At 47.8% G+C, this 12,839-nt stretch overlaps 1 protein-coding gene across 1 annotated transcript in view; it reads right to left on the bottom strand.

The window, feature by feature from the left end:
• MYO9A (myosin IXA) overlaps positions 1-12,839 on the bottom strand; it is a 980,547-nt gene that overhangs the window by 495,308 nt on the left and 472,400 nt on the right. Inside the window, 2 exon segments of the mRNA XM_030187859.1 lie at positions 5,743-5,799; positions 7,788-7,887. Of these exon segments, the coding sequence (XP_030043719.1) occupies positions 5,743-5,799; positions 7,788-7,887 (157 nt within the window).

Here is a 12,839-nt window from a genome sequence, read left to right as displayed (position 1 = left end):
GGCCGTGAGAGCCATAGACCGGAGGTTGGGATGCAGAAGCGCCCCTTCGTCCTGTGTGATGAGGGTCGGAAAACACTCCAATCTCCACGGTTCTTCGGAGGACAACTCCAGAAGAAGAGGGAACCAGATCTGACACAGCCAAAAGGGAGCAATCAGAATCATGGTGCCTCGGTCTTGCTTGAGTTTCAACAAATTCTTCCCCACCAGAGGTATGGGAGGATAAGCATACAGCAGACCTTCCCCCCAGTCCAGGAGGAAGGCATCCGATGCCAGTCTGCCGTGGGCCTGAAGCCTGGAACAGAACTGAGGGACCTTGTGGTTGGCTCGAGATGCAAAGAGATCTACCAAGGGGGTGCCCCACACCTGGAAGAGCTGGCGCACTACTCTGGAGTTGAGCGACCACTCGTGAGGTTGCATAATCCTGCTCAACCTGTCGGCCAGACTGTTGTTTACGCCTGCCAGATATGTGGCTTGGAGCACCATGCCGTGACGGCGAGCCCACAGCCACATGCTGACGGCTTCCTGACACAGAGGGCGAGATCCGGTGCTCCCCTGCTTGTTGATGTAATACATGGCAACCTGGTTGTCTGTCTGAATTTGGATAATTTGGTGGGACAGCCGATCTCTGAAAGCCTTCAGAGCGTTCCAGACCGCTTGTAACTCCAGGAGATTGATCTGCAGATCGCGTTCCTTGAGGGACCAGCTCCCTTGGGTGTGAAGCCCATCGACATGAGCTCCCCATCCCAGGAGAGACGCATCCGTAGTCAGCACTTTTTGTGGCTGAGGAATTTGGAAAGGACATCCCAGAGTCAAATTGGACCAAATCGTCCACCAATACAGGGATTTGAGAAAACTCATGGACACGTGGATCACGTCTTCTAGATCCCCAGCAGCCTGAAACCACTGGGAAGCTAGGGTCCATTGAGCAGATTGCATGTGAAGGCGGGCCATGGGAGTCACATGAACTGTGGAGGCCATGTGGCCCAACAATCTCAACATCTGTCGAGCTGTGATCTGCTGGGACGCTCACACCCGAGAGACGAGGGACAACAAGTTGTTGGCTCTCGTCTCTGGGAGATAGGCACGAGCCGTCCGAGAATCCAGCAGAGCTCCTATGAATTCGAGTCTCTGTACTGGAAGAAGATGGGACTTTGGATAATTTATCACAAACCCCAGTAGCTCCAGGAGGCGAATAGTCATCTGCATGGACTGTAGAGCTCCTGCCTCGCATGTGTTCTTCACCAGCCAATCATCGAGATAGGGGAACACGTGTACTCCCAGCCTGCGAAGCGCCGCTGCTACTACAGCCAGGCACTTCGTGAACACTCTGGGCGCAGAGGCGAGCCCAAAGGGTAGCACACAGTACTGGAAGTGACGTGTGCCCAGCTGAAATCGCAGATACTGCCTGTGAGCTGGCAGTATCGGGATGTGCATGTAGGCGTCCTTCAAGTCCAGAGAGCATAGCCAGTCGTTTTCCTGAATCATGGGAAGAAGGGTGCCCAGGGAAAGCATCCTGAACTTTTCCTTGACCAGATATTTGTTCAGGGCCCTTAGGTCTAGGATGGGACTCATCCCCCCTGTTTTCTTTTCCACAAGGAAGTACCTGGAATAGAATCCCAGCCCTTCTTGCCCGGATGGCACGAGCTCGACCACATTGGCGTTGAGAAGGGCGGAGAGTTCCTCTGCAAGTACCTGCTTGTGCTGGAAGCTGTAGGATTGAGCTCCCGGTGGGCAATTTGGAGGTTTCGAGGCCAAATTGAGGGTGTATCCTTGCCGGACTATTTGAAGAACCCAACGGTCGGAGGTTATGAGAGGCCACCTTTGGTGAAAAACTTTCAACCTCCCCCCGACCGGTAGATCGCCCGGCACTTACACATTGATGTCGGCTATGCTCTGCTGGAGCCAGTCAAAAGCTCGCCCCTTGCTTTTGCTGGGGAGCCGAGGGGCCTTGCTGAGGCGCACGCTGCTGACGAGAGCGAGCGCGCTGGGGCTTAGCCTGGGCCGCAGGCTGTCGAGAAGGAGGATTGTACCTACGCTTGCCAGAAGAGTAGGGAACAGTCTTTCTTCCCCCATAAAAACGTCTACCTGAGGAGGTAGATGCTGAAGGCTGCCGGCGGGAGAACTTGTCGAAAGCGGTATCCCGCTGTTGGAGCTGTTCTACCACCTGTTCGACTTTCTATCCAAAAATATTGTCCGCTCGGCAAGGGGAGTCCGCAATCCACTGCTGGATCCTATTCTCCATGTCGGAGGCACGCAGCCATGAGAGTCTGCGCATCACCACACCTTGAGCAGCGGCCCTGGACGCAACATCAAAGGTATCATATACCCCTCTGGCCAGGAATCTTCTGCATGTCTTCAGCTGCCTGACCACCTCCTGAAATGGCTTGGCTTGCTCAGGAGGGAGCTTGTCCACCAAGCCCGCCAACTGCCGCACATTGTTCCGCATATGTATGCTCGTGTAGAGCTGGTAAGACTGAATTTTGGCCACGAGCATAGAAGAATGGTAGGCCTTCCTCCCAAAGGTTCTAGAGTCCTTGCCCGGGGGCGCCGAAGCATGCTCCGTAGAACTCTTAGCCTTCTTTAGGGCCAGATCCACCACACCAGAGTCGTGAGGCAACTGAGTGCGCTTCAGCTCTGGGTCCCCATGGATCCGGTACTGGGACTCGATCTTCTTGGGAATGTGGGGATTAGTTAAAGGCTTGGTCCAGTTCGCCAGCAATGTCTTTTTTAGGACATGATGCATGGGTACTGTGGACGCTTCCTTAGGTGGAGAAGGATAGTCCAAGAGCTCAAACATTTCAGCCCTGGGCTCATCCTCCACAACCACCGGGAAGGGGATGGCCGTAGACATCTCCCGGACAAAGGCCGCAAAAAACAGACTCTCGGGAGGAGAAAGCTGCCTTTCAGGGGAGGAAGTGGGATCAGAAGGAAGACCATCAGACTCCTCGTCAGAGAAATATCTGATGTCCTCCTCCTCCTCCCACGAGGCCTCACCATCGGTGTCAGACACAAGTTCATGAACCTGTGTCTGAAGCCGTGCCCGACTCGACTCCGTGGAAACACGGCCACGGTGAGAACGTCGAGAGGTAGACTCCCTCGCCAGCACCGGCGAAGCTCCCTCCGCCGACGTCGTCGGGGAGCCTTCCTGGGAGGCAGCCGCAGTCGGTACAGCAAGCGGCACCGATGTCGGAGACCTCATCCCGGGCAAGGGGCCAGCCGGCGCCTCACTCGACGGTACCGATGGCGCAAGCACCCCCGGTACCGGAGGGGAAGGGCGCAACAGCTCTCCCAGGATCTCCGGGAGAATGGCCCGGAGACACTCGTGTAGAGCGGCTGTGGAGAAAGACATGGAAGCCGATGCAGGCGTCGAGGTCAGAGTCTGTTCCGGGCGTGGAGGCTGTTCCGGGCTGTCCAAGGTGGAGCGCATCGACACCTCTTGAACAGAGGGTGAGCGGTCCTCCCGGTGCCGATGCCTACTGGGTGCCGACTCCCTCGGTGACCCAGAGCTCTCGGTACCGATGCGGGAAGGAGACCGGTGTCGATGCTTCTTTGATTTTTTCAAACGAAGCATGTCACCGGAGCTTCCCGGTACTGACGAGGAGGACGTAGAATCCAGCCATCTCTTCCTCGGGGCCGAGGCCGAAGAAGGTCAGTCTCGGGGGGGGGGGGGGGGGGGGGGGCTGTACCGCAGGAGCCCTCAGGGTAGGGGGAGACCCACCCGAAGGCTCACCGCCACCAGCAGGGGAATGGACAGCCCTCACCTGCACTCCAGTCGAAGCACCACCGTCCGACGACATCAGCAGCAGTGGAGGTCCCGGTACCACCAACGCTGACGCAACCTTTTGATGTTTCGGTACCGACGATGCAGAGGGTCGATACCTCGATGCAGTCGATGCCGAAGGTCTTGATGCTGCCGACGTCGATGCACTCGATGCCTCCGGTGCTGTTGTTGACGAAGAGCCCGAGAACAACACGTTCCACTGGGCCAATCTCGCAACCTGAGTCCTCTTCTGTAAAACAGCGCAAAGATTACAGGCCTGCGGGCGGTGCCCAGCCCCCAGACACTGAAGACACGAGGCGTGCCTATCAGTGAGCGAGATTACCCGGGCACACTGGGTGCACTTCTTGAAGCCGCTGAGAGACTTCGATGACATGGGCAGAAAAATCACGCCGGCGAAATCAAAATTCGTAATGGCGACTAAGGGCACCAAAAATAGGGAGAGAAAAACCCGTACCGAGGCCCTAAAAAAGGCCTACCCCGAAAGCGAAAGGAAACTTACGTCGGGGAAAACAACTGGAAATACAGGAAGGGAAAGACCGAGGTCTTGTTTTTTTGTTTTTCGTAAAGAAATTGCGAAGACGCGTGAGGGTCAACTTTGAGGGGCACGAAACGGCGCAAAACACGACCGTCCCGAGCGCGGACAAAAGAAGACTGACGAACACGAGCCGGTTCGGGCGGGAAGACGGCCGCGCATGCGCGGTGCGCATGGGCCCGCGAGGACTAGCAAAGGCCTTTGCTAGTGAAGTTTCCGATTGGAGGGGCTGCCGTGGACGTCACCCATCAGTGAGAACAAGCAGCCTGCTTGTCCTCGGAGAAAGGTCATTTTCAAAAAAGAAAAACATCTTTTTTTTTTTTTCTTCAAAAAATACTGTTTTGAACAAGGTTTTCTGATTTGGACATTTTGTTTTTTGGTTCATTTAAAAAAAAAATAACTGGTGCAAAACATAGAGATTCATGCCACTGGGATGTAGGAGCAGCCAGCATTTTTAACTGAATGGTCCCCCAGACATCCCAGGAGAGCAATGGGGCACCCTAGAGGGAATGTCTGTGCACTTCATAAAAATGCTCCCAGCTACAGATCTCACCTTTGCTCCCTTATCTTGTCCCCTGAGCCCTCCAAAACCCATCCAAAATCCACTATCCCCCACTACAATAGCGTTTATGGGTGAAGGGTGCACCTATATGTGGGTACAGTAGGGTTTTGGTGACTTTGGGAGGGGTTATAGTTTCCACCACAAGTGCGACAGGTAGAGGGAGATAGGGACCTGGGTCCCCCACTGTGTACTGCACTGACCACTACACTACTCCAGGGACCTGCATGCTGCTCTAACAGACCCGACTTTTAACATCTGCTGTTGTCATTTACTCCAGGAACCTGCATGCTGCTCTAATAGAGATGACTTTTAACATCTGAAACTGTCATTGAGGCTGGTAAGTCATATTTTTATTCACATTTTTTGGGGGGTGGAAGGGGTCAATGACCACTGGGGGGGTATTGGGGGGTCACGACTGATTCCCTCCAGTGGTCATCTGGTCATTTAAGTCACCTTTTTGTGCCTTATGCGTTCTAAAAACAGTTCTAGACCAAAACGTCTTGGTTTTAGTCCTGGATGTTTTTGTTTTGTTCCATTATGGCTGTAAAACACTCAAGTGTTAGGCACGCCCTAATCCTGCCTTCAAAACACCCCGACACGCCCCCTTGTGATATGAACACACTTCTGACAGACTTCATAGAAAAAGTCTAAAAAATAGATTTTGAAAACTCTGATTTGAGCGTTTTTGTGAGAAAAATGTCCAAATGCCACTTTATGCCACTTTTTAAACGTTTTTCTCTTTCGAAAATGAGCCCCTTTTCCTTATCATTCCTTTATCCCCTTTACTTTTTAATTATGAAAAGATCACAGAGTACCCCCTCTATCAGAAACAACAAACATGCTCATACTGTATGGATGTGTACTAACCAGCTCTGAATCATAGTTATAATCATCCCAGCTCTTTCTGTGGGGTTTCTTTGTCATCTGAAAGCAAGGCAAAGGGGGTTAAGGCAGCACTGAGGTTAAACAAATGCACTCACTTTCTCCCACTCACTCCGCCTCCAGCCACGAAAGCTGTACAATTATTTTCCTGCTAAACTCTTAAGTTGAACAAATACAAAATTCCTGAACTAATTTGGAAAAATAAAATACACAGAGCGTCTTGCTCTTCCTTGCTATTTGCAAAACATTTTAAAACCACTGCCCTGTAGGAAACTAAGCCAGGAAATGGCTCTGGACCATGCTCATATAGAGAAGGCAGGAATGAGTACTGCCCTTAGGGTTTAATGATAAGTTACATTGAATATGATTTAATGTAAGTCTGTATTCCACACTGTTTTCCTGTACTTAAAATGTGTTATTTTTAAGTTTATGAGCTCTATCATAATATAAGCCACCAATATATTTGATGCTATATATAGAAAAATATATTTTAGCAACCTATAGTATTTAGGATTATAATGAAAATCTAGAGAAAAAATAAACATTTAACATAATAGATAATAAATTCAAGTTCAATGTATGAGCAAAGCTTCAAGCAAAACTCCATTGTTCTTTTGAACACTAGATTGTAAAATAGCTTTAATCTGTAATTATTAATATCATGTCATATACTATGACATTTATTGCTTACTAGGGTGAACTTTTTTTTTTTAAGAAGTTTACACCAAAAGAGATGATTCTGGAAAGTGCATATGCACAACAGAAGTCTAGTTTTATTCTCCTGGCAGGACTCTAAAGGCTATTGTATTTTGGTATGTGGAAAATTGTAGTCCTATCCTTTGATTTGTATTTCAGTTTTCTATTTGAACCCTGGGCTTTTAAAATTCCACCTGATGGACTCAGATGCTAGTTTCTGATGCCTGTCATTTTATTAAGACAGAACAAATTGATTGCAATGCAAAAGCCAAAGCTTTTCAGAGAGACTGCAAAAAGATGCACATTTCTTCTGTATTATATGCTGTGTTCTTCCAATAACATACTTTGTTTTAATTAGTTTTATTATCCACAGCCTTGTTATAATGTTAAGTGAATGGTCATGCTGTCAGTCAGCTATGTTGGTTTAGTATCACTACATCATGCAAAGTCAGAAGTTATATGTTACAAACCTACTACTAAAATATAAGCACAGCTTTATCAAAATAGGAACCCCCTCCCACCCTCAAATTATATAAGCACTATTTTTACAGCCCTGGATACAAGATTATGGGCAGAATTCTGCATAGGTCAACTGAAGTTAAGTGCCGGGATGATCTGAGTTAAGTTAGTATTCTAAAAAGGGCGTTTCAAATGAAATGGATTTATAGAATATTAGCTTAGAATGTATTTTGACTCTAACACTGGGCACAAGTATTTACGCCTGACGAAGTGTTCGCATCCAACTAATGGAAGTTAGGAACAGGAATCTGGGGAATGCCCCTGACTCGCCTATGCCCCTCCCCTGGCCACACCCCCTTTGATGTTGCATGCAAGATATGTTGGGAACACAGGTTATAGAATAAGGGCATAGGTCAGATCTGTGCATAAATACTGACTGCCAATTAGCAATGTCAATAATTGATTATCACCTAATTAACCAATTAGTTAACATATGGATCTGTGCCCAAAATTATGTACTCAACTTTGGGCGACCTATACAGAATCCAATAGTATTTGCATCCCTGAAATGTTGTGGTCATTACATATCCCTCTCTCGTGCAGACCTGTAGCACAGCTTGGGTGGCACAACTAAAACTGTGCCATGGGTTGTACAACATTGTTCACCCCATTAGAGGTGCCAGGTGGAAGCTGCACTAGGTTTCACCATGTGAGATAGATATCTGAAAACTAAGAGAAGCACAGAAAGGCAAACTGTCCAGTAGTCTAAAATTAGACAAAGAAAGGAACTGTCTGTTCTGAAACCAGGAAAATAAAGAATGTTTTTTCCTTATTCAAAGCTGTTCTTTTTTAGGAATACTTTGTGTCAGTCCAACCTGATTAAGATAAGGATATTCTTCAGGCTGCTTAAGGTGGAACATTGACCGTTCTTCATCATTAGCTCCTGCCAGAAGGTAATAAAATACATGGTAGTTCCTAGAAACAAGAAAAACATGAGTTAGAGTTTAAAATAACTATCAGCTATGTACAAGTGACACTGAAGTGAAAATGCAGAACGTTGTGGGTTTCTCAGCTTCTCATTACAATATACACCAGACATATTTTCTGGTGTAAATATTCCAACATACCTTCCATTCCTACATTTCTCTGGAAACTATTTCACATGATATTACAAATATCACTACTGAATACTCCCAGACAAACACACATACAACAAAAAATAACATTTAGAAGCTGTCCTTATTTATAGCTTGTTTTTTTTTCTGCACTTGATGGGAAACTCTTACCTCCTAAGCATCCTCTGGTTCTGGGTAATTCTATGCAAGTAGAAACTTCTCTCATCATTATAAAATCTCTTACAGGACTCAAGAGCAAGAGAAATAATTCCAAACTAGGTTTCAACAAACAAAGACCTTCCTGTCAATGAACAGTCAACGAAGAATTCATCCTCAAGGATTCAAACAACAGTGGTGATTTAATTTCAGAGAGCAATAGGAAATGAAAGTGCAAATGCAGGAACCTTATACACAAGAATTTTTATTTATTGGGATTTATTAACCAACTTTATGAAGAGATTCACCCAAGGAGGTGTACAGTAGGTACAGTTCAACTTCAAATTTACAATTTTGTTAATAGCATAACAATAGTAAAATGTACAAGTATAAACATAAATACAATGAAAGAGGAAAACTTGAAAAAAGCGAATTGAAACCTAATAATAAGATTACCATGAAACAGGTTCAAAAACATACAGATTTAACAGCACTGAAATTCAAACAACATAGATATAATACAATGTAAGCTTAATAGTAATGGAATATCTAATAAGCATACAATTAAAATGCTATGATACTAATGCTTTTCTACAATACAGCTTACCATATAGCTGAGGGGCCAAATGCAGATATATACATGGGGACAAGATGCGTGGTACAAAGTCAGTTGGGATAAATAAATGGGTGGCTATACTAAAGGCAAGTTCTTTATACAGTTAATCAAGACATAAGGAACTGGTCTAAGTTACAGTGTGTGCAGTAAGCTAGTCCAGGTGCAGAATGGGTATATAGTCAATTACCCTATGTATTAAAGGCTTGGGAGAAGAGCCAGGCTTTCACCTGCTTCCTGAAGTAAAGGTACTCAAGTTATATGTAGCCCCTCTGGGAGTAAATTCCAAAGTGTGGGGGGCTAATCCTGAGAAGGCTCGCTTGCTATCACATCGTACAAATTCTTTTGATGAGGAGACAGATAGTGTTGATCCTTGAGAAGATCTTAGAGGTCTCAAAGATTTGTAGAGGGCTAACTTATTCATTACGTACCAGGGGCGTATCTGAACTTCAACGGTAGGGGGGGCCAGAGCCGAGGAGAGGGGGCACATTTTAGCCCCCCCCCCTCCCCCGCTGAAGACGACAACGATGACGCCACCCCCCCCGCCCGACTACTTTAAACACCCCCCTCTCATGGAAGACAGCTCCAACTACTTTGAACCCCCCCCCCCTCCTCCCGCCGTCGCGCCTCACCTCCCTTTGCTGGAGGGGGTTGGCCCGCCAGCCAAAGTCTCCATCCTTCCTTCCTTCCTTTGGTCACTCCGCCATTGCGCCTCACCTCCCTTTGCTGGCGGGACCTCAACCCCCGCCAGCCCGAAGCTCCGTCCTTCCTTCTTCCTTTGGTCACTCCGCCATTGCGCCTCACCTCTCTTTGCTGGCGGGGACCCCAACCCCCGCCAGCCGAAGTCTCCGTCCTTCCTTCTTTCCTTCGTTTGGGTTTGGTGGTTTCTGACGTCCTGCACGCTGCACATTGTACGTGCGTGCGTGCAGGACGTCAGAAACCACCAACCCCAAACGAAGGAAGGAAGGAAGGAAGGACGGAGACTTCGGCTGGCGAGGGTTGGGGTCCCCCGCCAGCAAAGGGAGGTGAGGTGCGACAGCGGAGTGACGGCAGGAGGAGGGAGGGTTGGGTGTGTCGTCGGTAGGGGGGTCCAGGGGCAAATCTGCGGGGGCCAGGCCCCTGTGGCCCCATAGCAGATACGCCCCTGTTACGTACTCTGGTCCCTTTTGTCTGAGGGCCTTGAAAATCAAACAGAGTTTTAAATTTAACCCTGTAAGGTACTGGTAGCCAGTGTAGTTTTTGGAGGAAGGGTGTGATGTGGTCATATTTCTTGCAGTCTTCTATCAGTCATGCTGCAGCATTCTGAATTAGTCAGAGCTGATACAAACTCTTTTTGGTTTGACCAGTGTACAGGGCATTACAATTGTCTAGTTGTGATGTTATCATGGTATGGACCACTGTGGTCAGGCTCGTCTTTCCAATACACAGAGAAAGAATTAAATACGCTTGGATATATTTTGCATTCTGAAATTAAACCTCTACTGTTATTTGAAACTGTATATCTGTACCTCTTGTTGTCAATATGTTGTGAACTCTGTATCTCTAATTCAGCTTGGAATGTTTCTTTATAGTGTTACTTTGAAAAAATCATTATAAATAATGGGGCACAATGAGCTGGCTGCTATTGTGCTCCCTCCCCCCCAACCCAACTCAAAATTACCCCTCCTGGACTCCCCCAGCCTCTCCATATCAATGTTCAACTATACCTCCCAACCTATTTCCAGTCTAATCTAGGGTTCCCCAGCATTCCACATTCTTCAGGGGCAGAAGTGATAATCAATAGCTCTTGCCCCACCAGTTATGCCATGCAAGATGGTACCTGCTGAGCTGTGACATCCCTGTAGTCTGACAATCACTATGCTCAGTACAATTACTGTGCGTCTTATAATTAGAACATACTAAATTATATTCATGCATTCTCTCACTCTCAAGGATATGTACACAGCAGACACTAGTACAAACACACAATCCCCACAAACACAAACTGACCTACCTTTTATATAGATAGAGAAAATTGTCAGCATTACAAAACAAAATTGTATGAACGGTGTGCTATTTAGATGATTTCACAAATGTTATATGAGCAGTAAGTAGATTGGATATACTGAATTATGTTACTACATATCTGGTAAGAGACCTCAACAAAAGCATTTTGGGCCAGATTCTATATAAGGTGCAGAAAAAATCTGTGCAGTAAACATTTCCGCCTAAGCATATTCTATAAGCCGCACCTAGATTTAGGCACGGAATATAGAATATGCTTAGATGATATCACAGGGCCTAAAACTACCGCCCTCCATTTACAGCAATGAAAACATGGCATAAATCTCTGCATACAGATTTACACGCACTGGGCCATATTCTATAACTACATGCGTAAATTTGGGAACACCCATGGAATGTCCATTTCCACACCCATATGCCCCCTTTGAACTGGGAACATTAGAATTTAGGTGCAGTTCATTACAGAATACGCTTTGCGAGCTGTGTGCATAAACTGTAATTATTGCCAATTTGTTCTCAGTATTGCATATTAAGTGCTGTTATCAACGGTGATTAACTTGTTAAGCCAATTAAGTTGCGAGCATTGATAAAGAATACACCTGGATTTCAGCGCAGAACTCTAGGTGCGCTATATAAAATCCGGCAGTTTATGACTAGACAATAAATAAAACCATTTTGTCTTTAGGGATATCCTATATACTACTACTACTATTTAGCATGTCTATAGCGCTACAAAGCATACGCAGTGCTGCACTAACATAGAAGAAAGACAGTCCCTGCTCAAAGAGCTTACAATCTAGTATATAATAATTCTCACCTCCAATGTTCTATTCGTCTTGTTGCCTGTGACCGTGGCTTCTTTGGAGTTGGTCTGCTAGGCTCTGTAGCTCTGGCTGAAGTCACTGGTCCCATTATGACGAGCACCTGGGGGGGGGGGGGGACTCGCAGCTGATCCAACCCCCCCCCCCCCCAAACGCCCAACCCGCCTGCCCGGTGTGTCATTGCCACCCAGCAATTCTCCTCTCTCCCCTGCCCCCCCTCCAGGCACCCACCGAGTCTCCGTCGCTCCTTTGAAAGCCCTGCCCGTCTGCAGCCTTCCCTTCCAGGTCATTCCCTCAGAGTCCTGCCCTCGTGGAAAGAGGAAATGACGTCAGAAGGCGGGACTCAGTGGGAACGAACTCAAAGGGAAGGCTGACGGGCAGGGCTTTCAAAGGCGCAACAGAGAATCGGTGGGTGCCTGGAGGGCGGGGCAGGGGAGAGAGGAGAATCGGTGGGTGGCTGGAGGGGAGGGCAGGGGACAGAGGAGAATCGCTGGGTGGCTGGAGGGGGGCAGGGGAGAGAGGAGACTCGATGGGTGGCTGGAGAGGGGGGGCAGGGGAGAGATTATAATCATTGGGTGGCTGGGGGGGGGGAGGGGAGAGAGGAGAATCGCTGGGTGGCTACAGGAGGGGCAGGGGACCGAGGAGAATCACTGGGTGCCTGGAGGGGGAGCAGGGGAGAGAGAAGAATCGCTGAGTGGCTGGAGGAGGGGCAGGGGACAGGGGAGACAGTCTCACTCTCTCTCTGTCACACACACACTCGCACATTCACTGTCTCTCACACACACACAGTCACTGTCAAACACACTGTCAAACATACACACTCAAGAGGAAAACCTTGCTAGCGCCCATTTCATTTCTTACAGAAACGGGCCTTTTTTACTAGTAACAAATAAAGAGGCCCTTTTACTAAGCCGCGTAAGCATCTAAGCGCGCCCAACATGCACCAAAATGGAGTTACCACCTGACTACCGCGTGGCTCTTGCGGTAATTTTATTTTTGGTGTGCGTCCGATATTTTCGGCTGCACGTAATGGACGCGCGCAGGTCATTACTGTCCGGATTCTTTACCGCTAGGTCAATGGCTGGTGGTAAGGACTAAGACCCAAAATGGACGTGCAGCTATTTTGATTTTGCCGCATGTCCATTTTCGGCAAAAAAAGGCCTTTTTTACAGGCACGCTAAAAAATGAATCTGCGCACGCCCAAAACCCACGCCTACA

Source organism: Microcaecilia unicolor, chromosome 1, assembly GCF_901765095.1.
Source record: "Microcaecilia unicolor chromosome 1, aMicUni1.1, whole genome shotgun sequence".
NCBI lineage: Eukaryota > Metazoa > Chordata > Amphibia > Gymnophiona > Siphonopidae > Microcaecilia > Microcaecilia unicolor.
This window is presented reverse-complemented; position numbering and strand designations above follow the sequence as displayed.